The sequence below is a fragment of the Conger conger genome, chromosome 8 (assembly GCF_963514075.1).
Source record: "Conger conger chromosome 8, fConCon1.1, whole genome shotgun sequence".
Taxonomy (NCBI): domain Eukaryota; kingdom Metazoa; phylum Chordata; class Actinopteri; order Anguilliformes; family Congridae; genus Conger; species Conger conger.
Genome location: NC_083767.1, coordinates 58,095,715 through 58,122,712, shown reverse-complemented (window position 1 = coordinate 58,122,712; position 26,998 = coordinate 58,095,715). Strand labels below are relative to the sequence as shown.

The 26,998-nt window shown below is 45.4% G+C and overlaps 2 protein-coding genes across 24 annotated transcripts in view; one reads left to right on the top strand and one right to left on the bottom strand.

Annotated features, from left to right (window-relative positions):
• The window catches only part of ank2b (ankyrin 2b, neuronal), a 223,267-nt gene extending 209,910 nt beyond the window's left edge, over nt 1–13,357 (top strand). For all 15 annotated transcript variants that reach the window (XM_061251028.1, XM_061251032.1, XM_061251035.1 and 12 more), the window contains 5 exons: nt 6,179–6,262; nt 6,867–7,031; nt 7,725–7,913; nt 8,115–8,206; nt 9,094–13,357. In XM_061251028.1, coding sequence (XP_061107012.1) covers nt 6,179–6,262; nt 6,867–7,031; nt 7,725–7,913; nt 8,115–8,206; nt 9,094–9,295 — 732 coding nt within the window. In that variant the 3' untranslated portion in view covers nt 9,296–13,357. The remainder of the gene's footprint in view (nt 1–6,178; nt 6,263–6,866; nt 7,032–7,724; nt 7,914–8,114; nt 8,207–9,093) is intronic.
• A 3,026-nt stretch (nt 13,358–16,383) lies between these two features.
• Nucleotides 16,384–26,998, bottom strand: part of camk2d1 (calcium/calmodulin-dependent protein kinase (CaM kinase) II delta 1) — a 117,464-nt gene continuing 106,849 nt past the window's right edge. For 8 of the 9 annotated variants that reach the window (XM_061251653.1, XM_061251657.1, XM_061251654.1 and 5 more), the window contains 4 exons: nt 22,649–22,724; nt 21,858–21,952; nt 20,613–20,846; nt 16,384–18,421 (listed from right to left, as the gene is read on the bottom strand). In XM_061251653.1, the coding sequence (XP_061107637.1) occupies nt 20,614–20,846; nt 21,858–21,952; nt 22,649–22,724 (404 nt within the window). In that variant the 3' untranslated portion in view covers nt 16,384–18,421; nt 20,613. The remainder of the gene's footprint in view (nt 18,422–20,612; nt 20,847–21,857; nt 21,953–22,648; nt 22,725–26,998) is intronic. The other variant, XM_061251655.1, reaches the window with a different exon arrangement.

The following is a 26,998-nucleotide window of genomic DNA, read 5'->3' as shown; positions in this document are numbered from 1 at the left end:
TCCTGAAGATGGCCTGACCTCTGCATCAATTACATCAGTACTGGAACCTGCAGGGTCTATCATGGGACAGGAATATAGCCTAACTACACCCGAGTTAACATCAATTCCTGAAGACATACAGTTATCACCTAAACATACTACATCAGTTATTGAATATACAACACCTGTGTCAGTAACTTCTCAAACTGAGGATCTATTCACGTCCTTGGAAATGGTGATTAGTGAAAGTAAGGGACTGTTAGCAGAATTACACGGGACAGAATCTGAATTTAAATCAGCAGAACCTGAATCCTTAGTGTTGGTAAGAGAGAAAAAACCCACAATACATGAACCAGCGCCAACTGAACAAAGCAAATCATCTCCTGAATTAGCTGCACATGCATTAGTTCCTACATGTAGACCCTCAACACATGAAACCATTATCTCGGCACCGGTGCACAAACCTGAAGAACATGGTGTTACTGTAAAGGCGTATAGCCCGGAAACCAGTGAGGTAGCTACATTAATTCCTGATTACAATCAGTTGCACAAAACAATGACACGAAAGCTAATCTCCCAGCAATATGACCCACAGTACAAAGGAAAAACTGTAAGGTTTAAAGCAGGTGTCTTTCCTAAATTCAGTCAAGCTTCTACAACGTCCAGTCCATGGATACCTGAAAAGACAGAAAGAACCCAGGAATGTAGTCAAAGCCTACTTGCATCTGCTGTACCAGTAATGGAAATTGATGATGGGGCTACGAAGCCTATAGAGGTGAGGAGTTCACTCTCAGAAGTACTCAAGCCGACTGAGCCCAAAACTCAATATGCTGCAACAGCACAATCCCTGCTAATGGACTCTAGCCCAACTGTTCCCGGCCTATTGGATAAAACTCTCCTTGAACCCACTCAATTAACTGAAACTAAGACCGTAATACAACAGGTGCATAAAGACGACATGAAACGGTCTGAACCTGAATTAGCCAGTGAAGCCAAGTTAAGTCCACGTGGAGACCAGTCAAGGTCAAAAGGGTTAGACGAGAGTGGTCTGGAGTCATGTCATGTGGCACCTGAACAAAATAGCACACCATATGAGCTTGGTCAACATTCTTCCACCTCAAGTAAAACCACCACCGCACTTCCCAAGCACCAGGATGTGTCGCCAGAGTCAGCAGCAGAATTACCCGCTGGTGGGACTCCCTCAGCTCCCCTTCTGATTGAGTCTCAGTCTGAGCCGAGCCTAGGAACCCTCGCATTCCCCAAAGCTGTCGAGATTGGTGTTGAGGTATTTGAGCCCCCTTCCAAGGATACAGCTACATCCGCGGAAACCCTGACGGCAAATACCGCTGTAGGACAAGTTTCAGGACTAAAGGATCCAGATCTCCCTGTATCAGGAGAAGTGGCCCCTTACTCCCACATTGGTACTCTAACAAGTCAAGAGGGACCAATGAGGGTAAGAGTTAGCATGAACCTGAGTCCTGGATGGGTTTTTTTTTCTAACCTGCAACTGCACTACACGTTTCACTAATGTGTTTGCAAGGATCTCCACTGTGGCCTGTTTGCTTAAGTACAATGTGCCGGTTTGCAGGGCCATTTTACTCACTAGATTAACTGAGACAGTAGTGTTGGCACCAGAAAACTGAAGCGAATAACATTGTTGTGTCCAAATATGCTTTGGTTGCATAAACAATGAATGAACTCTTGCTTGGCCTAATGTTGCATATTTTCCAACCTTTGGAGTGTTCTTCTGTTATTTTGTGGATGACCTCTGGACTTGTGCGCAGCATGTGACTTGTGGGGTGCTCTTTGATATGTATGAATCTGTTGTTTTCAATGCTCTCCGATTCATTGATCTGTGATGCAGATGTCCTCACTCTTAGTCCTGGAGGGTCTAAGAGGTTTGAGGTTAACAGATCACCTGTTAGTTAACATCACAGATTTTTCAGGTTGTTTATTTCACAGGGAATTTGTATTTAGCCATTTTCATGATTTCTTTTTCAGGTTTCGCAAGAATCATCCATGGAAAAGCAATTAATGTCACCAGATTCAGTGCACTTAGATGTTGGGTTGGAAAAAATGACAACCGATTTTGAAAAGATACAGGATCAATTACATCCTTCATCCTCTGTCTTAGTTGAAACTCCGGCTCAGTCAGAGCAACAGTCAGTGTGGTCATCAGAACTGAGGCAAGGCTCCCATTATTTTAGTCAAATACCCTCTGAAATAAAGGCAACTACTTTAGAAACTTCACCAGTTTCACCTGGATCCATTACACCACCTCCTGGGGTGAGTGCACCATCATTTGTGTGCAGTGAATCTCCATGTCAGATCACAACAGAATTCCTCAGTGCTGCACCAGAACAGGTCAGAACTTTTGAGTCCTCTCTGCTGTACTCTATATCACATGATTCACAACTCAAGTCAAGTCCTCGGTCTCCCGAGCTTGTTGGATTCCTGAAAACACCCACAGAATCAGGTCCTGTTTCTCCTGACCCTAAGAAAACACCAGATGTGGGTCCTGTTTCTTGTGAATCTCAGAAAACACCATCAGAAGCAGGTCCTACTTCTCCTGAATGTCAGAAAGCACCATTAGAATTGGGTTCTGATTCTCATGAACTTATCAGGCCTTCGGAAATACCATCGGAATCAAGTCCCGTGTCTCCTGAATTTAGGATAACTCCTTCTAAATCACATGTGGAAATATCTGCGCCTGTACATTTCAGCTTACCCAGCACAGTCACATCTTTCTGCACACATAGGGAGATAAAGCCTAATTTACATGGATCTTTATCTCCAGGCACTCCAAAATCACCAGTTTCTCACAAAGAACAATTTGATCCAAGTCCAACTTTACCCACTTCGGAGGGAACAGAACCACAGTCGCCTGAACCGCGTGAAGGTCTTATGGGAAATTTGTCAGAATTTGACAAAACATCTCATGTTTTAGCCCTGCTACACACAACCCACCCAACTCAGTCAGCAGGCCTGGGTCAAACTACCCAGGATATCGATAAGAGACCTTCTGAAAAGACACCTTCAGATACAAGTGAGACATCACACGTTTTTATCAAATCAGCCATACTGTCAATTGTGTCTGAGGAAGGTAAAGCCACTCTAATCCACCAAGTGAGTCAAGTGTCTGCTTCCAAGGACACATCAATGCTACAAGAATCAATTTCAACTTCCCCTGATATCTCTGAAATATGCCCTGAAGATCTTCCATCAGTGGCTCCAGTAGTGGATAAGTTAGAGCCTGGAATAACTATCCAGAAGCCTTGCAAATCATCCTCTGGGTCCGCCATGTTATATTCACCTGAACTGGAAATAAGTTACCCTGAATTGATACAAGTTTTTGCTGGATCCAAATCCTCAGAGGGAGAGCATGAATTGAAAGCCTGGGACGCTGAAGCCATTGAGAAATCAGACTCGGGGACTAGGCTGAATGATAAGGACTCTGCCAGTGTCAGAAAAGAAGAGGCCCTTCCCAAGATAGAGTCTACTGAGGACTCTCCAGTACAGAAGCCCGAAGTCACACATGTCTGTGAAGACTCAGATGCAGAGTACTTCGACTGCAGACAGGGGCTGTCTGACTTCTCAGAGACCGAAACAGAAGAACCGAGAGATGCACTCGACATCACCCATCGGAGTGAGGTGCTGTCACCTCACCATAGCACTCATTTTAAGCACACAATTCAAGTCCCAGAACTCACGATATTTGACTTGCAGCCAGCCGAAGACAGAAGGCGCCTCCTCTCTACAGGGAGTGAGGAGTACACCGGCTCACCTATTGTTTTCGAACCAGACGAGGCGGTTTCAGATGGGCAAGAGGAGGAATCCCAGCCCTCCTACGGGGATGTTGTTTCTATTTTACAGTCCCTGGAAGAACTTCCTTCTAGGGCCACATATGAGGATGATGAAGACTCTTTAGGGAGGGTAAGAGTTTGAGCATGAGCCCTTATTCCAACCCCCCCAAAATCCACCCCTTGCCCAGTTTGATTCAGCTTGCCTGGTGTACACAGCTTTGATACAGGGGTGTTCTGTCCAACCCAAATACATTCCGCCTCTTTTTCTTAACCTTCCCGATTGCAGCAGGTTTAAATGGATTTTCTATATTTTACAACTGCATGGCTGCAATAAACCAATCTTTACTATGTTGTTGGCTGTTAATTTAAATGCACAAATGACATAATCCATAACCACGAATGTAGCAGCATGGTGTGTCAAGCCCAATTTGCTGGATGGGATGTTCTAAACTCAAATAAATGTATTGGACCCTGCATGGTTTCCCGCACTCCAGAAGAAGCCAGCAACTTGAATTATGGGGCTACTTTTTTTTTGAGCCGGAAGTTTGCCTTCTGATGGAGACTGGAAGTAGGCACTCAGGAAATAGTTGACCAGAATGTCCATTTGTTTCTTTGGCTTATATTCCTCAATGCAACTGTCTCCAAACTTTGCCCTGGTGGTGACCACAAGCCTCCTCCTGGTTTTCAGATCATCTTCAAATCATCAGTGCCTTACTTCATGTATCAGAACACAACTTTTTATTGTGCAGATGTTTGAATCACACAGTGATTCTCAATAACATCTTATTAGTCAGTATGCTGCACCGAGAACCTTGTGCTTGTGTTTGTCCTCTTGAAACAAACACAAGTTTGTCATGCAAACCTGATTTTGAATTTCTAGGACTGAGGTTGGTGACTTGTAATACTGCTCATCTCTCATTGTCGTCAATCATATTGTTCATAATTCCAGTAATGAGTTTCCAAATGAAAAATAAAATAATAAAATATGTCTTTACGTACTGTGCTTTCTAAAAATGGATCGGTATATATTATAGGAACACAATTGTAGTTTAGGACTGTTGTTGAATAACTTTGATAGTGTCTTTGAGAGTGAGAATCATTTTCAGAGCATTATGGGTTGCTTTTGATAATGATACCAATTATTCTGCTTATAATGGATATCCTTGTGACATGGGCTCATATTATTCATGTTCTTTTCCTCATCCTCCATCACGTCTTTGTCTCTCATCTTTTTGATATTTGTACGGCCAGCACTGGTCAATCTATCACTGCCTTTTAAAACTATAAGGTGCTTTGAAAACCACTGTGGATGCTTGGCTTGAGTCCAATTAGAAACTGAATTATCCTCTCATATTTTGAAAGAAGGAGAGAAAATGAGAGACAGAGAGAGAGAAGTGAAAAAGATAAGCATGGCATGGCCTGTTGCTTTTCATAAACTCAGATTGAACCGTACTGTAATGACTCCTGTGTAAGCTGTTTCATACCTGCGATGCCTCTCTGCTACCTCCTAGGAGATAGCAGAGGAGTTAGGTTTGCTGTCGGATAGTTCAGAAGAGGAGGTGTTGACCACTAGGGTGGTCCGACGAAGAGTGATCATCCAGGTACTCTTGTCAGGGGGCCCGATACCGCATGTGGGCTTTGCTTTGACCTGATTGGAGCACATTTTCCTGTGAGTGACGTGCTCCACAACTAACCATGGACTGACTTTTAGGTTAGGTGAAACCTCGTTTGTGCTGCACAGCAATTTGACATTTAGTTGAGCAACACAGAGGGTGGTTTCAGTCCCTTTTTCTGAAGTATGGTAAGGTGAAACATATACAACTAACCATGGACTGTGTCCCCTAGTATTTCTCTATAATCCGGCCCTCTAAATGTTCTTGGGCTTATTTTTTGGTCCTTCATTTATGGCCCTCCAGAATGCTTCTCTGCTGTACCATGTTTTGTTTTATTTCCTACTTTTCTTTACTCATGTCATGAGCTTTTAAAAATAGTTTTTGGTTATTTTCTTCACCTGCCATGCCATTTTGTGCAGTGATTACCAATTTGGATGTGTGTGTGTGCTTGGCTGGGTGTGAATTGTCTTTATGTAGTCAAGTCAGCATCTTCACAATGGTGTCTGCGAATATTGCTAATCAGTGTACTGCTAATCGGAATAGCTAAATCGATGAGCTTCTGTATGACAGCATTACACGTGTACGTACATCTGTCCAGATTACAGTAATTTCTGAAATAAATGTTGGTTGTGTTCCCAGTTTCTCAATGCTTGGTTTCTTCATAGATGATGGATGCTCTGATATTACTGTGACAGTGTGTGCAGTGTGTTAATTGTCATATTGGGCATGTGTGTGAGAGTGACTGCATGACTGTGAGTTAACCCTCAGCTTTGTTCTCTACAGGGGGATGACATGCCAGAAATCCTCCCGGAGACCGTGACCGAGGAGCAGTACACTGACGAGCATGGGAACATGGTGGTGAAGAAGGTAATAGCCCCCCTTTTCTCCCACTACCCCTTTATCCATCTCTTCCCTCTCTCCCTCTCTCCATCTCCCTATCTACATTTCTACCTCTGTATCTCTCTCCTTCTATCCCTTTTTCCCTCTGTTCTCCCAATCTCTCCTTCTCTACCTCCTTGCCGCTCTCCTTCTCCCTCTTTCTCTCTCCTCCTCTCCCTCTCCTCCCCACTTCCTTCAGGTGTCAATCTCCAGTCCTGGAGGGCCGCAGTGTCTGCTGGTTTTTGGTGTGTTTCAGCATGAGAGATACATTTCAAAGTCTTTAATTGGCTAAAGAGTCCACACACCTCGTTCTCAAGGCCTTAATTGACAGGTGATTGAAAGGAAACCACAAAAACCAGCAGACACTGCGGCCCCCTGGGAATTCAGTTTGACACCCCTGCCTTAGAGGCTTTCACAGTACATGCAGCACATAACCAGGATGGTAAATGTCAATATCACATCTTCTGGACACACAAAGACAGTACCTCACAATAAAAATTAAAGGGACAGGCACATATTAAGAGCTTCCTGGTTGCACGCCGGGCGGGCACTCCTGGGCTGACCTGTCTGTTTCTCCCTGCCCTCGGCTCAGATCACCCGGAAGGTAATCCGTAAGTACGTGTCGCCTGACGGCGTGGAGCGGGAGGAGGTGATGTCGGAGGGCTCGCACCAGGAGCTGGTCCGCGTGGAGGAGGGCGACGGCTACTCCAAGGTGGTGAAGAGGACGGTGCTGAGGAGCGACGGAGATCGGACGGAGGTGAGTCCCGCAGAACGCTTTGGCTAAAAGCGTCAGACAAATTGCATTACATTACATTATTGGCATTTGGCAGACGCTCTTATCCAGAGCGACGTAGAACAAAGTGCATACCCATAACCAGGGATAAGATAAGGGATAAGAACCCATCCTCGCAATCTCACCCTGTCTGTAGACATCGGGCCATTACAGGCATTCTGTGCCATCTTCCAGCTATAAGAGTCTCTAACCTCCTAACCTCCTCGACCAGAGTTGGTCTCTCCACAAAATGGGGTTTTCTTTCTTGTGCTTCCTCGCTATCTGTATGTTTTGAGAGGAATGCATTTCACTGTCATCCATTTTCTGTCTTGGGTGTGTGTGTACAGTACAGAACCCCTCACATACGAGCTATGTAACAACGATACGTTTGTAGCCTACGACATATGGGGCGACAGGTGGTATGAGCAGTCGTCTGCCAATCAGAGGGCTGCTGGTTCGATCCCACCCTGGGTGTGTCGTAGGGTCCCTGAGCAAGACACCTAACCCCCAAATGCTCCTAACGAACTGGTCGGTGCCTTGCATGGCAGCCAATCGGCGTTGGTGTGCGAGTGTGTGTATGAATGGGTGAACGAGAAGCATCAGTTGTACACCATCAATTTGGATAAAGGGCGCTGTATAAACGCCGACCGTTTACCTGCGCCCCCCGTGACCCCCCAGGTGAGCTTCTCGGAGGCCCTGCCGGTGGGTGCGGCCACGGCCTCGGAGTTCGAGGCGGAGCCCGTGCAGGGACGCAAGGTCAGCAAGGTGGTGAAGACCATGGTGGTGCAGGGCGAGAGGATGGAGAAGCACACGGGCGATCCCGCGCTGGCCGCCGACCTTCCTTCCGCCAAAGACGACTTCCAACAGGTCAGTCATCGCCCCGGCGTCCGCCCGCTCATCCGGAAAATCCGGCCGCTAAGAAATATTCTGCGGCTACGGTAGGGCTGTTACCAGGGCTCGAGGAGTCTACCGAGAGAGAGTCACTATCCTATCCTCTGTAGGCCCTGGTCATGTTCAAAAACAGATGTCTAAGTGTGTCAACTTCCCTCTTCCTCTCCTCATATTCAGGCCTTGCGTTATGCAGGAGGCTTTGGAAAAGTACACCTCCCGCATTTAGTAGAGAAAGAGATTGTGAAGGAGGACGGATCAGTCATCAGAAGGTTTGGGAAATGGCGTGCGGTTTTGGCTCTAACAGAAACGTTCCCCATGGGTCGATAGCATGGTGTGATCTCCCCCCTCTAACACCGTCTCCCTTTGCCTGGCCCCGAAAATAAATAACTTAGAAACACTGTGATAAATTAATGTTCTATGGCTCAAAGCTGTGTGGGGATTAGTGTTAGCTGTTTAATTTATGGTGTAGGAAGCCATGCCCAAAGCTATAACCATCATCATAATGTGCTAATGGTAATGATTATGGCTGCATGAACATTTGTAGCAGCGCACAGTGCATGTAAATGAGGTAAGTTTTCATATGAAGGATTGGGGTTATCATTTGCTCTCTGGTCCAGACAACTATAGAACTGTAAAGAAAAAGTGTTTGTTACATAATCTTCTTCTCATTTACATCAAGTTTTTCCAATCTCTCCCAACAACTTCCCTGATTATTCGTGTTTTCAATGAATTTTCCCCTGGCATTGGCTACCACAGCTGTTTCCTTTTCTGGTGCTGTCCGTCTGGCTTTGCTACTTACTGTCTGTTTATCTGTCCAGGTAGCAGCTCCTCTGTGCTCCCCCTACTGGTAAACCTTTGCTCTTGCACCCTTTTTTGGCCTGCTAAGCAAAACTGAAATTAACTCAGTTTTGACCTACCAACCATAGGCCGATGTGCATATTAAAGGCTATTAAAACTAAATGCACAGTATAAGTAGTGGGTTTGCAGTACATTGGTGGCTCATACTTGTTTGCCATCCAACCCTGAGATTGCCCTGTTCTCCCCCTGAAAAAAGTGTCCCGTTTGATGGCTTCTCTGTCCTTCTTGTGTCCCTTTCCCCCCTGCCCCGCCCTGCCCCGCCCCCGCCCCTCCCCACACCCTGGTGAAACCCCGAAAGGACCCAGATGCGTAAGACGCGCGCCCAGAAGAGGACTGTGGTGCGGGACGGCCGGGGGAAGCAGGTGCACCTGGAGCGGCTGGAGGACGTCCCGGAGTCGCTGCGACCGGACCGCCTCCAGGAGCACCTGCACAGCCTGCTCCGCCGCTTCTGCGCCGAGGAGGAGGACGATCTGGAGGAAGAGGAGGGGAGGAAAGAGTGACCACCCCCCCCCCTTCCCCCGCTACACCGACCCCTTAGCAACCAAACCCCCCCCCCCCCCCCCGCCCCTCTTAGTCTCACACAAGCACCTCCACCCAACGTCCGTGTTCCCATATAAAGACACTGGATTTGTTTTTCTCTCTTGCCTGCAGGGAGAAATTGAACAGCCCCCCCTCCCCCCCTTTTTTTGGCTTTTTAATTTATTTTATTTGAACTTTTTTTGTTTTTATTTCTTTTCGTTTTTTTGTTCCGCTCATCTTGTGACCAAAGATTGCTTCCCTTTCGTTGTTGGGTGATTTGAAAATTTGTAGATATGATATTTTTAGTGTTCGTTTTTTTCCAGGTTTTTTTTTGTTTTTTTGCTCCGTTTTGGTTGCCGTGATGGAAAGAAAACCATGCAAAATCAAGACAAAAACCAACAACAACAACAACATGAAATGTAAAAAAAAAAAGGAAATGAAATTAGCGAGTGGGGGAACCCCAGTAGCCTCATCCACAGGCCTCTTCTTAAGGACTCTTGTAAACACTTGTACATATACTGTAGTGTACGCGCTTGGACTGAAGATAAGGACATGTGTACGACACTGCCTACCATAACTGCACACACCCACACACCTGAGGACAAAAATCACCGAGCACCAGATATACTGTATATTTCCTGAGGTCAAAGGTCAGAGGTCAAGGGCCCTCGGTGTCACTCCGGTCACCGGCGGTGCACAGGGGCGCATTGCAAAAGCATTTAGATCAGGGTAGTCACTGCTGGAGTGCTGTTGCTTGTGGTGTGTATGCTTTTTGGGTGTGGAAACTTGACTGACCCCCATTGAGAGCAACGTTGACGAATGATCACTTCACCGAGAGAGAATGGAAAAGCATTGGAAAGAGAATGTGAATGAACACCATTGTCTGCCATGACCCATTAGCCAGGGCACCGAGGCCCTCGATTCAGAGTCTACACAACACGATTAAAAAAAAAAAAAAAACGACAACAATGTACAAATGTTGATTTCATGTTTACAAAGTTAGGTCACGTAGGTGGCTCAGGTGCAGCCCATTTTAAATCGCATTCGAAGAGAGCTTTGCATACGCATCTTTTCAGTCCAAACTGTATCTGTCTGTCTGTCAGTCTGTCAGTCTGTCTGTGTCTGTCTCTTTCCTCCTGATGCGTGCCATTGTGTCTCCACCTCCCTCTCCTTTCTCTCTGAGCTGCAGCAAGTCTGAGACTGATCCCTCTGTGTGACATCACAGACAGTCTGTGTGTGTGACATCACAGACATCTCCACCAACAGTCTGTGTGTGACATCGCAGACGACATCACCGACAATCTGTGTGTGTGACATCACAGGCATCCTCACCGACAATGTAACCCGCCGTCTGGTTAATGAAAGTAGTTAACGGGAATGTTGTTTTTTCTCTTTTATTGCCCACTGAGCATGTGGCATATATACTGTAGGTGTTGTAATCATGTTCTGGCTTCATAACCTTTGTAGCACTGACTGATCCTTTTCTTTCACCCCAACTCTCTTCTGTTCCTGATTTTGATTTGGTTTGTTCCTTCTCACCCGATGTTTTAAGACTTGAGACTTTCTTTTTTTTCCATATCTTTAAGGGAAACAGCGAATGTGTTTTTTTTTTTTTGGTTTGTTTGTTTTTGGTTTTTTGTGTTGTTTTTGCTGTTTTTTTTTGCTGATGCAAATGAAATCTGTAGAAAAAAATAAATATTTAGAACCACCGGAAAGTGGCATATGATTCTTGGAGAGGTTCGTCACGAAGACCAGCGTCATCGTTAGGTTCCTACTGTAGCAGATGCAGCGGCGTTTGTCAGGGTGTTCGGTCGTTCGTCTTCGAGCGTCTCCCTTGCGGAAATATGCAATCACGTTTACGGCTGATAATTCAGCGTGGACACATTGCTGTCGGTCCACTCCGCCGGTCGAAGCCCTGCTGTCTGTTAAAGTGTCAGGCGGAGAACAGGATGGTGTCATGATGTGAATGCACAGTGGCTTCTGACTTTATCACAGCCAACTTCAGCACACTGCTTCAGCACACTGTTCCAGCATGGAGAGATGCACTGGGACACACTCTGTCTCTTTGGTCTGTGGACCTGGAGCTTAAGTGGAGGATTAGTTATCTTTTTAATCCTCCGTTGCCCTTTAGTTTTTCTGCGGGGAATCCGAGTTGCTCTTTTGCAGTGACGACCTGGGTAGATGGGACAGGCACAGTGTGTGTGTAGGCAGTGTCGGGTTCACCAACATGGGTTAACATGGCCATGTTGGGCAGTAACGATTCATCCGAGCTTGGTGGACATGCCCAGCGAAAGAGCTCCAACCTGGATTGTTATTGCTTGATACATTATTAGCAAAAAGACGAGCCACTATGTTGCTGGGATATTTTGTGTTAATGATACATTTGTAGCAGAGGAATCCATTAACGACAATCATGATGGGGGAGTGTGTTTGGAGTTTTTTTTCTCCAATTTGCTGGATATTCAATAAATTCCAAACACCTTTTATCTAAAATACGACACAGGCACGTTTTCAGAAAGTGCATCGGCGTGTACAGTTGCTTTTATATGTCTTTGAAAAAACAAGTAACGTAAATATATACGGCAATAGGCTCACTTTGAACAATAGCATGATGACCACTGATAACTACTACTACTAGATTTTTATCTTGTAGTAATAACACTGGCAGTCTTTCGTAAAAAAATAAATTAAAAATAATTAAATATGCTTTTATGAACATTCTAGCTGTGGCACACGCTTATGATGCTTTATGATGCTCTGTAGGAAAATACACACATTTTGGTGATTTGACACATGATATCATAAAATACTTATGGCAAAGCAATTCATTTTCTATTGCAGAAATGCTACTTTTGTAAATTGGTGTACTTGTCATTGACGGTTATTTTGGTGTGTAGCCAGGAATAGGTCCTGTGGGAAGAGTGATGGAGGTGGTCCTGGGTTTATTCTGTGACTGGAATCAGGATTTTTGGGAGAGGTTAAAGCTTGTGATACAGTAATATTTTTTTGAAAGCTTTTGACGATTTTCAATCCCTTTTGTAGAATGTCTTGGCTCACTGTCACACTGTTAGATTTGTGATGCATAATTTCAAGATTACGCTGGAAGGTCATTTTTAATCTCGTTCTGTGATTCTTCGACATCACTTACTCTTTGGGGTAATACAGTTTGACAAGGGAAACGCTTTCACAAGTTTTGCGACAGAAAACCCGGCTGAATTTGGCTCAGATAATGTCAGCTGTGCATTCTTTAAAGTGTAACCTGCATTCTCGCCCTGAGCTTCATACAGAAATATGTACTGTACGCATCCAGGCCTTTACATTCAAACATGCATTGGTTTAAAATGAGGGAATCGATTTAGCTGTCTCCACCTCCAAGGCTGTTCTTCTGTCATCCTTTCTTTCTCATTTATTTATTGATTGTTGCCTGTTATCTCCGAAGAAGTGTGAAGCCACGTGTGTGTGTGTGCGTGTGTGTGTGAGTGTGTGTGTGTGTCAGTTGGTATAAGGAAAGGGAATGTCCACATTCAACTGGTGAAAATGACTATAGAACACAGTGCTTCTTTGAATTTAGTTAATGCTTCCACGTGCTGGTGACTCGGGCCAGAAAACCAGGACAGCCTCAACGCACGTTTAGTCGATGAGTATCAACGGTCAACAAGGACAAAAAGAGTCACATGGATGTTATCTCGAGCGAGGCTCAAAGTCTCTGTGATGTTCTTTGCAGTGCAGATTATATCTATGTAATGATATTATGGTTTTTCACATAACTGTTTACTCTGAGTGTAATCGAACAAAACAAGACGAGACAAAAAAAAAAAAAAAGACGATGAAAAAATCGAGACCTGTCAAAAGTAAACTTTTAATTTGATGAATCAGCATCTTGTTTCCATGGTGATAACAATTATATACATATATATAAATATCTATTGAGGGCATGTATTAGTTATTAAATGAAAAAGACGAACATTAAAACACTAACGACGCATAGCCGCTGCAGTGTGTACATGGCTGATTGATAATAAACTGTACGAGTGTTAAATGTACGCTTGTCTGATGTCGTCCTTGTTCATCGTTCGGTTGCAGTTAAATAATGCTTTCAGTCATCCGAATTGCACAAATTCACAAAATTATGTGTATGAGCCCAGCAAAAATCACCCAATATAAGGCTGCCAAGTTCCAACTAATGAACAATTAAAAATTCATGAAAGATTTGCCAAAATATTTTCTACAGATCGATCTCTAATAGAGAAAAATCTGTTGATCGATCTGTAGAAAATATCTGTAGGATATAAATATATATATATATATATATATATATATATATATATATATATATATATATATATATATATATTTTTTTTTTAATCAAAACAAAGTTAATACCTTGTTTAAAAACCACTTCGGCCTGCAGTCTTCAGGTATATTCATTAAACCTTCTGTCCAAATGGAATAATATACATTACATAATGATTTGTTCATAATCGTTCTACGTGGCATTTCAGTCCTTTCAAGAATTTCAATGCTATGTTTTATAGCCCCATCCCAAATGTGTCGCTATGACCTTATGCAAAGTGATTTATGACAGCCATTTTACAATGAGCCATTTTCAGGCACTCATTACACAAAGCGGGGAAGGACGGATTTTGTGTATCGGGTGAAGTTGGTAGTCAGTTAGAGGCGAGGACACGTGTGGGATCTTAAATATTTAAAATCTAATTGAATAACCTCGCCACCAGCTGCGTTCACAGGGGAAGAGTCTGCAACAGTAGAACCGGGGAAAGCCTGCCCTCTGTTGGCCAGCCGACACAACTTCAAGCAGAAGGCTTTCTTAAGAAGAGCATTCGCCTCAAGCATGATCAAGAGGTTTCAGAGTCTCTAAAATGTTTATTTTTTATTTTTAAAATGATACACTTTTATTAACATGCATGTGCAATTAATTTTTTTTATATGTGCCTGTCATATGTGCCACAGGACTTTGTTACATGTTAAATGTATTTCAGAAGAATGGCTAGAATAAAAGTGTAGCAGTCAATATGTATATGTAGCAGTCCCGGACAATACCTAAAGGAAAGACATTTTGCCTGTTAATAGGCACTGTTTGGCCTTATACCTTAAGTGAACTGGGCCCTGTTTCTCAATGCAGGATTTCTGAGTTAGCTGGATAAGTGCAATTACTCAAATCTGGAACCCTCCCAGATATGGAACATGGACTGAAGTAAAAAGAGCTTTCCTGGGTTTTGCACAGCGCAGTTATGCTGCTAACTCATTAATCCAGCTTTGTGAAATACCCCCTCTGAAATTTGACTTGCCGTTTTACATGTATGCGATGAGAACAATGCTATATTTGTTATCATCATTATTTTAAAATTCTGAGCATTAAAGGGATAAATATTGGGTCATATTCTTATTGTAGTATTTCATATTGTGCTATAGTGGTCTGAGCAAAGCCGATGAGCTACAGCTGAATGGCTATTTAAGCCCCACATCTATTTATAGTTCAGAATCAAAATGGCAGGCATGGCTTTCTAACAGAATGAGCTAGTACTCCATGGTAGCCTTATTTTAGCAACCAACAGAAATAATATTATATTATAACATCCCCATCTACAAGTGGAGATATTACACAAGTTGAGATATTATGATTCATGATTGTGACAAACCAGCCCAGCAAAAAAAAAAAGAGAAAAAAAAAGGTAGATTTAAGCAGTAAATATTTTAGAAATTCAACAGGGTTCATATTCCCATATGGTTCTCAGATTTGATTTTCAATGAAGCGTCTCCTGCGACATGACTGCAATCACCCATAGATGGCGCTAAAGTCACAGGCATGGCGTTGTTTTTTCTTACAGCGCAATTGTTTTTAGAACAAGACCATCAGAAGAAGAAATTAAGCATTACAAAAACATGAGTCATCAAGATGACGAGTGAATCACGGCCAGGAATATATTGGATATACCTGCACATTGAAGGGTTTAGCTCATAGCGCGTATCCCCTTGGAGCTCTGCTGTGTCCTTTTCCGCTGCAAATTCTTTGTCATTGACACGCTCTAATCGGCTGTCATCTGCTCCTTTCTGTATGGATTTTCCCTGAAATCTTAGCCAGGCGTCAGAGGAGAGATTGGCATTCTCTCTGCGGCTATATTAAGATAGCACACAGGCGGAGGGCTTGGGTACATTTGCGGAACATCGTGTCTGACACATAAATGACCGAATTCTTCCTACTTAAAGTACGCTGAATGGCCAGTCAAACTTTTTTTTTTTTTTTTTCATTTTTATTTCCCAATCAACCCTCGACCCAAACACTTACATTACAGGTTTCCTCACACAAGCAGAACCCTAATTTGAACCCTGAAACCTAATTCTAGCTCTAGAAATTCTTTTTAACACCTTATGGGCGGATGTGACCTGCACCTTAAATCCCCCTTAACAGACGTATGCGACGCCAGCGTTGCATTTGATCATATGATCGTTTTTTCAAGACCCATGACCGTTGAAATGCATTGTGATTCCGAGACCTTTCTATGGGTTTCTATAAGGCGCCTTAAGAAAGAAACTTAAATACAAGAAATATGTCATTTATTTTGAAAAAAGTATTTGACTGAAAGAACATGCAAATATATCAGACTATTGTATTACATCCCAATAATATATATTTTTTTGATCATCTAAAAACATAAAGAGTAATTATTGTCTGTTCCACAATACAGTATTATAGAGTTAGCTGGATAACTGCAAGAAATAAAAACTGGAACATATATTTTTACAGTCCATGTTTCAGATGGGTGCCTGCCTGGGTTTTATCCAGATAGCTCAGTAATCCTGCTTTGTGGAACAGGCCCCTGAACTTTGTGAATACAGCCCTGTTTGCCTTTAAACCTGGACACTTACCAGTTTCCTAACCCTGGTGAAAACATTTTGGTCATCCAAATCAAGGACCAACCCTTACCACTCCCGCCTCGCTACAACATTACACTGGATGTTCAGTAATCCTAAGTGTATTTTGTTTTGCTTAAAACCAAATACTATATGAAAAAAGTGATGGACAGAGAGTGATTAAAAAAAACAAGCATCAGCAGAATTCACACATTTTATTATAATTTCTTAAATATATCAATCAATCCTTTATTATAACAGCAAGTTCTACGGTATACACACCATGTCCGATGGTGCACTGCTGTTTTTCAAAACTTAGAAGAGGGGGAAAATCTTTTTCAGAGAACAATAACTTTATTGTGCCATCATAATGAAGACGTACAGGTATCAAGTTCCTAAGAAATCCTTGTGGAAGACCAACTTGACATATACTACATAATATATTCCATCTTAGATATTAAAAATGCCAAATGCCACATCTATTTATTCTTGTTTAATAAACAACAACGATGCCACACCAGCGATTTACAGAAAATAAAACTGATTATTTTAACGCTTTTATCCCCTTATCTCCACACAACGTTATTGGCAAAATGACATGGCTCAACACACTCATATTTAAGCAAAGCACTACCTACAAAAAATGATTCAAACTGAGTGATTCCATTGGACTCAATAACTATTCCTTTTCCCCCCAAATATAAAACATCAACGTCATCATTAACATCGCCTTAAATCAAATAGCAAACACAGAGATCCACATTGTACAAAGGATTAGCCAAAGGTGCTTGTTAGGAGGGTATGGGCTATAGGTTTATGCTTGTGGTTGGGGGTGGGGTGTGTGTGTGTGTGTGTGGGGGGGGGGGGGGGGTCATGCAATGGAATTTTATTCTTTGCTGCTGCACAAAGTGTATCCGCAGACAAACTCAATCGATTATAAAGGGCAAATAAATGGATCACGTGTGATTAGGAAAACCAATCAATTACACAATGTTACAAAATAATAAAACCCAAACAGAATAAAATTTTACCAAAGTGAAAAAAGCAAATCAACAACCAATAAATTTCACGATTACCAAAAAAGATAATATCTTGGTCTGACTTAAAACATCTTTCCATGTGCCAAACCACGACTTTATGTATATGTATATATTCATATGTCACATTCTATTATCATTAAAACATCTGAGAAATAGTATTTAATGTGATAATGTATAGGCAAACACGTACAGTATATATCATAGGTACAAATGTATGCTTCTTGTTTTGCTCTTTCTTAACATTGAAGACATTTTTTTTATCTTTTGTATTAGCCCAGGTAAACTCGACACGCCGGTTTAGATCGAACAGAAAACAGCTGGCCAACATGAAACTGGTAATACTCCAAGTGTATGCAAGAGTAGCAGTTTACTTCAATCACAAAGTCTGTACATCACCAGCACATAAGCAAGCTCTTTTTTATTTTCTCTTAAAAATCTGTATTTGTCATATTGCACTCAAACTGACACACACAAATAACAGAAGTGAATGAAAATCGCCGTGAGATGACAGGTGAACGGCCTTGTTACTGTGTCACATGGATAGCCCTGAACGATAAAGGTTTCTTTTTGATGCTGATCACTCCGATTGATTAGGAACAGAACAATCTGCTCCAGCTTGCGCACTGATGCCAGTGAATGCACTGATGAAAGAATATGTACGCGGATCTCGGTTCAGAAAAGTGACCACACCATTCTGTTTTCAGATGAGATTAAACGGGGGATGAAAATGTTCCGTACCGCATTGTCGACGTTCAACGGCGAACGGGAATTGTGATTTAACGCGTCACATATCCTCAGTGGCTCTGGTGGTTCTGTATTTGTGTATGTATGAATTTTATTTTTAAAAATGTATACAACTTATCAAAAAAAGAAAGGAATTAACAATAATTAAAGCAATTAAAAAGACACAACTCTGATAAACGTCCATTGATGTAGTGGAGCGTGTACAGCATCGCACAATGATACGGAGAGGATGGGTTCGGGTAGCATCAGGGTTTTCTGCTGGGATCTCCTCCAGCAGGGACGTGTAAACAACACTCCCGGGTCAGACGGGCAGTGGTGGAAAGGGTGGGGTTTGGGGGGTGGGGTTTGGGGGGTGGGGGGGGGGGTGGATATGGCAGATAGGTAGGTAGGCAGGGGTTGGCAGACACGAAGTCTTCGATTGAGTAGCTCTACGCTGATGACTCTTCTCAGCTGTAAAAGACAGAGGAGCAGAATGTCAGTACACTGTTAATGGAAGCTGGTGATTTTCCAGTCGTCTGGCAGTCGGAGGGTTGCCGGTTCGATCCCGCACTTGGTGTGTCGAAGTGTCCCTGAGCAAGCCAACTAAATGCTCCTGACGAGCTGGTTGGTGCCTTGCATGGCAGCCAATAGCTGTTGGTGTGTGAGTGTGAGAAGCATCAATTGTACACCGCTTTGGATAAAGGCGCTATATAAATGCCAACCATTTAGGCCCACAGTGAGACTAGAGACCCAGGGCCTGTTCCACAAAGCAGGATTACTGAGTTAGCCGGATAACTATGCTGACTAAAACCTAGACCCCCGCCCGAAAGTAATAAGAGTTGTTCCGGGTTTTACTTTGTGCAGTTACTCAGCAACCCTGCTTTGTGTGACAGGCCCCTGTTCCTGTGTGTTTTACATACGAGACGTGTGACCATTTTTTAAAAATTCTTTTCAGCTATCAACAAGCACTCTGCGGTCTGTCAGCAACCATAACGTGGTTGAGAAGGGCCAGTTGACTGTTTTGATGACCACTGTGACCGCGAATTGCTCTTGCGGCGGCGGTGGAGTGCCGGACTGAGAGCACTGGGCTCGGTCCACGAGGGTTCAGGCCAAAGCCGACCGCAGCCTGCCTGCGCACAGCAGCCCCTGCCAGGCCGTGAGACAATGAGCGCACGCACGCGGCCAACGGCGGGCCGTGAGACAATGAGCGCACGCACGCGGCCAACGGCGGGCCGGGAGACAGATGTGGACCCGCCGTCTCCGGGCAGAGCAGAGGAGCACAGGGTGCAGGTCGCTCCCTCAGTCTCAGCACGCTCAGGCCTTCTGCAGACGCTCTTACCCAACGCAACGCTCAGAAGTGCAGGCACTACGCTGCGGGCAAAGAGCATTCCAGCCATCGGTAAAAAAGTGCTGGGGCCTTGACTTGACTTGCGAATGGCACAGGGATATTTATTTTGACTTATATGGACACCCTATACTTTAAATTTTACGCGAATAGGGATACCTCTTATTTACATGGGGAGGGAGATCTTTTACTTTGATCTATTAGACAGGTATATACTGTTTTTATAACTGTTTTTTCTGTATGGCAAAAGTACAACGATCTACAGTATCACATCATCAATCTACTCTCAGGCACCCAAACTAACCGCGAAACCTTAATCATAATTTATCAAATTACAAAAATGATAGGTACAGTGCTTATTTACATACATTTACAAGACACATTTACCAATAACAGCCACACACACATACACACAGAGACACACACACACACACACACACACACACACACACACACACACACACTTTCAGTCTCACTCACTTACTCACTCTCTCTAAGGATTTCCGATAGCTAATGGATACAAACTGTTGAATGGCCTAAACTGAGTAAATCCATTCATACACCCTGCAAGGTATCTTCTGCTATTGATCTTTCAGTTAAGTGTACTTCAATTTAATTCCCCCTGATTTACACAGATACAGAAAATCAGTAATGGCTGCATTAGGGGCATAATCTCTTTGAGCAACAAAGCAAGAGGCCATTTCACCTAAATGTAGAGTCTAAATGAACCTCCTCCCTACCACAGAGATGCCTCATTACAACAAAGAAGAATGACGGATTTCAAAAGGAAATACGGCATGTGAAAGGTAAAGTGTGTGTTTGTGTGTATGTGTGTGTGTGTGTGAGAGAGAAAGAGTGTGAGAGAGAGAGAGAAAGAGAAAGCTAGAGGGTAACCAGAAAGGGAACTAAGCAGAGTGAATTACAGCCCTATATTCAGGCTGCAGTCAGAGTTCATTTCCATTGAGCCGTGACAGCAGTGCGGCCGGAAACGCTTTCAGAGCTAACAGACTGCGCTGAAAGAGACCAGAGAGGCCCGGGGCTCAGTGAGGGGCTGGGGACCCGGTGAAGCAGCCAGAGTGGCAGGCAGAAGGAGGAGCTGATTGGACGTGGGCGGGTCAGAGGGCAGGCAGAAGGAGGAGCTGATTGGACGCGGGCGGGTCAGAGGGCAGGCAGAAGGAGGAGCTGATTGGACGCGGGCGGGTCAGAGGGCAGGCAGAAGGAGGAGCTGATTGGATGCGGGCGGTTCAGAGGGCAGGCAGTAGCAGGGGCCCGCGGCAGGGCGACAGGACGGGTGGAGAGGACCCAGGACACAGTCACCTTACTTGGAGGGCACGGTGGGCGAACCGGAGCGGTGGAAGTGGATGTTCTGCCACTTGGCGTCGCGGCGGTGCCACACGCGCGTCTCCTCGGACTGCATGGTGCGGGGCATGCTGCTGCCGTCCATGTACTGCGTCAGCCGGATGTACGCGATGCAGGCGGCGTCCTCCCCGATCAGGTGCACGTGCGGGTTCAGCAGGATGGTGTGGATGGGCTTGTTCCCCTTGGACAGGGCTGCGGAGGGGAGAGGTCAGCCGGGGTGTGAGTTACAGAGCAGGGACCTCAGTGTAACACACAGGGTATGAGTTACAGAGCAGGGACCTCAGTGTAACACACAGGGTATGAGTTACAGAGCAGGGACCTCAGTGTAACACACAGGGTATGAGTTACAGAGCAGGGACCACAGTGTAACACACAGGGTATGAGTTACAGAGCAGGGACCCCAGTGTAACACACAGGGTATGAGTTACAGAGCAGGGACCTCAGTGTAACACACAGGGTATGAGTTACAGAGCAGGGACCTCAGTGTAACACACCGGGTATGAGTTACAGAGCAGGGACCCCAGTGTAACACACAGGGTATGAGTTACAGAGCAGGGACCTCAGTGTAACACACAGGGTATGAGTTACAGAGCAGGGACCCCAGTGTAACACACAGGGTATGAGTTACAGAGCAGGGACCTCAGTGTAACACACAGGGTATGAGTTACAGAGCAGGGACCCCAGTGTAACACACAGGGTATGAGTTACAGAGCAGGGACCACAGTGTAACACACAGGGTATGAGTTACAGAGCAGGGACCTCAGTGTAACACACAGGGTATGAGTTACAGAGCAGGGACCTCAGTGTAACACACAGAGTGTGCGTTACAGAGCAGGGACTCCAGTGTAACACACAGGGTATGAGTTACAGAGCAGGGACCTCAGTGTAACACACAGGGTATGAGTTACAGAGCAGGGCCTCAGTGTAACACACAGGGTATGAGTTACAGAGCAGGGGGTGAAACTACATTTTCTGTAAAGCTATCTTTAATTGCAAAATATAAATACCAAGTGAGGGAACAAAAACATATAAAACGGTTATACAATGTAGTATTGCTGGTCTCCTTGGTGCCACACTGGTTGAATGGTCAGCAAGAAATCAGAGACATTGCATACAACATTACGATATGCAGTCTGTAGGGGCTGAATGGGGGTTAGGGTTGTGGGGTGTGGGATGCACAGCTGTCGCCATGGTGACGTTTACCGTTCTCGAAGTAGAACCTGTGGAAGTCGGTGCCCTCGACCAGGTTGCCTAAGGCCTCGGGTTCGAAAGAGGTAAGGCCTGGGTCACAGATCTTCCTGCAGGACAGGGGAGAGAAGAGGGAAACTATTCAGACTCAGGAGGCTTTGAAGGGAGAGGCATCAAAGCCACACAGACACAGCAGTGTTCAGAGGAGGGGTGTTAGTAAGGCCTGATTATTCTTTATTACAGCTGGTCAAAGCAGGTCATTCCATTTTAATCCGCCATTTTAAGGTGTTAGCTGTATTGGACACATCCTTGCTGAAAATTTCAGCTTAAACCAGGCTAAACTAGTGAAGCTGCTAGATTTGAGCAGGTCAACCAGCTGTTCACCAGCTGATGAATCTATTTAGTCAGCTAGTCAACCAGATTACCACCAGCTTACTCTAACAGCTTAACCAACTTTGACCAGCACTGACCTGCCACAGACCAGCTACGACCCGCTACTGTAGAAGTGTCGCAAAAACACAGCTTCAACCAGTTTAGAATGCCAGCTGTTCTCAGCTGGAATTTTCAGCAGGGGTTATAAACAAATAAAGGTGTGAATATTCGGCAGTCTGTCACACTAATGCACGCTGATGCTAAATATCATCCATCACCCGCTCCGGTCTTGACTGACAGATCTTAAATATTCATGCGAGGGAACAGGTGTTCGTCAGCAATGGGGGGGGGGGGGGGGGGGGCACCCTGAGTGACAGACAGGGGGGCGGAGCCTGACGGCGGTCTCCGCGGAGACGAAAAAGACGGACACTCACGTGTAGGCTTCAAAGTCCCCATTGTTGATGGCCTCGATCAGCTGCTCTGTGACCTTAATGATCTCCTGCTTGCGGGCTGCAAGAGAAAGGGACCCAAAAGAGAGGCCGAATCAACAGCTGATAACCTCGCGCATTCCTCTGCCCTCTATTCATAAAGCACAGCCAGTCTGTCAGCTAAGTACATCACCGAGCACATCACAAAACCAGTGGAGACACGACTTCACATTGTCACACGGGGTGGTGGCACCTCTCCAAAATGCACGAACTGAAAGTGCTTATATGAATACAGGTGACGTCTAAAGGCGTCAAAAACAACACCTCTGCCACCACGTCGGATTTCAGAGCAAGTAAAATCCCTTCCACAGGGCATTACTTCACAGACTGATAAGAGTGTCTTATCAGCAGCAGATTAAATGAAAACAAAGAGCATTTGATTACCTTTAATGTTAAGAGCGCAAGCTAAGGGATAATAAACAAACGTCTTATAATTTAGCAAAGAAGCATAGTTCACCTGACAAATCACTTAATCTTCACAAATACTTTACGCCATTTAAGTAAATCCTTCATTATATTGCAGGATTATGCAAACAAATAAAATGCAGACAAAATAAAAGGCTGTCAATATAATTTTATTTTATCATTATTGCTTTTTTGTCATGACTCAAACTGGATCGTAAAATACTACTGAATACTGCCAACAAAGGCTGAACAAAGGCTTCTCTCTGCATGACATCATTCTACATATTTCAAAATGTAGACACACACACACACACACACACACACACACGAGCATACACATACACACACACACGCACAGGCACACACACACACACACACACACACACACGCACACACGCACAGGCACACACACACACACACACACACGAACATACACATACACACACACACGCACAGGCACACACACACACACACACACGAACATACACACACACACACACACACACACAAGCATACACACACACACACACACGCACAGGCACACACACACACACACGAGCATACACACACACACGCACAGGCACACACACACACACACGCAGGTACACACACACACACACACACGCGCACACACACAGAGCCTCTACTTGCATATACAGGGTGCAATAAAGGGACGATGAAGACTAATCTAATCCCATCATAGACAGTGATTGCCTGGGAAAAGTCCGACCTCATGCTGCCATGGAGCACTAAGCACTCTCCCAGGCCGGGTCTCTCAGCAGCAGCGCGGTGCAGCGGGCCTACGACCAGAGGTGACGAAAGCTGCCTTGGCAAGCGGGCTCTCTGGCCGTGTGAAACTCGAGAAGCTGCTGAAAAATGCCCTCTGAGGGGACGTGTAGACGAGAGCCCTTTCTCTCTGATGAGGGCGAGCGATAATGGACCGTGCTGACAGGCCCAGGGCTTCCTCTGCGATGACGTCTCGCTGTACGGGGCGGCCTGTCGCGCAGCGGTTACGGTACGTAACTGGGACCCGCGAGGTCGGTGGTTCGATCCCCGGTGTAGCCACAATAAGATCCGCACAGCCGTTGGGGCCCTTGAGCAAGGCCCTTAACCCTGCATTGTTGCCAGGGGAGGACTGTCTCCTGCTTAGTCTAATCAACTGTAAGTCGCTTTGGATAAAAGTGTCAGCCAAATGATGTAATGTAATGTTCTGCCCGCCAGTCAGACCTCAGAAAGAATGACATGCAGACTCTGGTATGGAAACAGCAAGCTTGGTCTCCCTCTGAGCCTTTTAGCACCGAGAGATACAGGAGACTTTGGAGATGCCGGCAGTCCTTTGTATCTGCTGAAAGCAAGGAGCCTTCTCCAAAGAGGAAGAGAGAGAAACCATTTGCAGCATTCTACTCCAAAGGTTGTTGACTTTTCCATTAGACCAGGCCCCGGCAACAGGTGCCAGTTTGAATGAGGGTGTTCTCTGATATTTGCATTTCACACTTCAAAAAGCCTTCCGTCCGTAAGGACCTATCGAAATGGACGTGGAATTACAAGCTATATATTTACATAGAGTGAGCATATTGTATAATGCAGGGCATCAAATGTAAATTATGTTTTAAAAAACAAATACAGTTGTTTTTACAGACTGGGTGCTGAATGGGTAGGGGTTAAAGAGAGTGTTTCGACCCTTTTGTTTATGGTCTGCTGTCCTATGAGTAACCAGGCAGGAAGTTCACCCCTAGACGGCCATGTTGAGTCATCTTCACGGTGAGCACTGATGAAGTGGAGATAAACACAACTGGCAGATCATCAGTCTTTCATAGACCACAACAGCCGTCCTAAAATCTCAAATCTAAGATTTTAAAATCTCCTGTATACAGTATACCTAAATAACTATATGCTTTCACGTCCAACAGCACTTCATTTACATCTAGAACATCTCTGTGTATATATCAAATCATTACTGTATTGTCATTACTGTAAATACTTCCAAATTCATCAATACTGTACATTCAGTACCCCATACCTCCAAACTCATACAGTGCTCCACTCCAAATGCATGTGCCTACTATCTACTATACCTCCATAACAAGCATTCCTCTTCACATCCCTAATTTCACCAATACTGTATTCTATACCACCAAGCGCCTTGTGCACCTCCAGAACAGCCATTACATTGTGAACCTCCATGTAGCGTAATACTGTACTGTATTTACCTCCAGAAGCTTTTAGCTTTAATCATGCATTTTACACATCACCACAACCAAGGTCCTTCTTGAAGCTCTCATCCCCAGGTGGGCAGATTTTACACCCGGGGAGATCCCTGCAACCTAACCCAGAACTGCAGTTCCCTTCCCTGGAACCTCCAGAAACACTGAACCGATAAACCACGTTCCTCTCTCAGTCCCACGCTGGGAACATCATCTGAGATCTCCACCAGTCAGCTAGAGGAGCAGCCTGCAGATGCCCATCTGTCCGGATAGAGACACGAGGGACGAAGAGATGACATTTTTCTGTTTCGTGAGCGGAGAGGGGGGCCGGGGGGGGCGGTGGACTTCGGCGGTCTGACTCAGCGTCGGCGCTCTGAGGCAAGGACGGTCCGTCCCTCGTCGGTCTGCGGCGCGGAGGTTCCGCGGCGACCGAACGCGCGCCCCCAGGGAGGTGTAGCTCACACGCAGGCCACGCCCGCGGACGCCAGACGCACGCGGTGAAGAGCGGAGGCTGCTTCCTCCCCACGGCGCGTGACACAGCACGTTGGCTGGACTCAGACGCCGGTTTGCCAGAGTGGGGGAGGGGCTCGACGTTAGCATTAGCGACGCGGGCAGTGAGGGGAGCATAGTACTGGAACTCAGCCTCATTGGCTGATGGGCTTCTACCTTCTGCAATGTCTCTGTCCTATGACATCACTGATGGGAAGGCCCAGCTGGGCAGGGTTGGGCAGGGTTGGGCAGGGGGTTTGGTGGTTGGGTGGGTGAAGGGGCTCAGATTAGGGGGAAGGGGGGGACCAAACCAGGAGCCTCTCCCCCCTCCAGGTAAAACTTACACTGCGAAGAAGAGCTGGGGGCCTGGCTGGACCCAGGCCTATGGGAGTGGGCCCTTGAGTTTGCGTTTTCTGCGCATTTGGCTGTTGAATTGACGGAGAGAAACACAACATATGAGCACACGCAGGTGAGGAGGTAGCCGGCCAGGAGCAGCCTGAGGAGGCCGTGGCAGCAGGCCTCCCCGCTGGGCCAGTGGAGGCCGGGAGAGCGCCAGCACGAGCAGGAGGAGGAGGAGGACAGAGAGGAGCGAGAGGAGCTGGAGCGCTCCCGTTCGCACACCTGAGACGCACCTGGGACCGGGGGGGGGGGGGGGGGGGAGCGGGGATACCCCCGGGAGGAATGTTGGGGGTGGAGGGTACGGATATGAAAATGGAGGAATGGGAGAACAGAAAAGAAGGAAAGAGAAATGAATGGAATGGACATGGGCCTTTGTCATTTCAGTGAACGATGAACAACAATGAGCTTTGTCTGTAGTATTGCTGACTGTGGGGGGAAAAAAAAAAGAATGGATGAATAGGTAAATGAGGTGAGAAGGAAAAGAAAGGAGGCAGAAGAGAGGAGTGGTGACGCCGGGCAGGTCGGGCGTGAGATGGAGGAGTTCAGGTCAGGCGCTGACCAGGGGGTAACTCCCATCTCTACATGCTGAGCAGCGCAGAAGGTCAAGGGTCAGCAGGAAGAGCTACGCCGCTTTTGACGTCCCAATATAACTGGTGCTCGGGGGAAACCCAAAACAGGAGGAGGGCGAACTCCTCTCATATCCTTTCATGTCTGTTTACTGGATTTCACTCCCTGCCAGATAAACATTTAATCAACTCCGCTCTTTCAACCCGAATAACACAATCGTGCTCATTCAGCT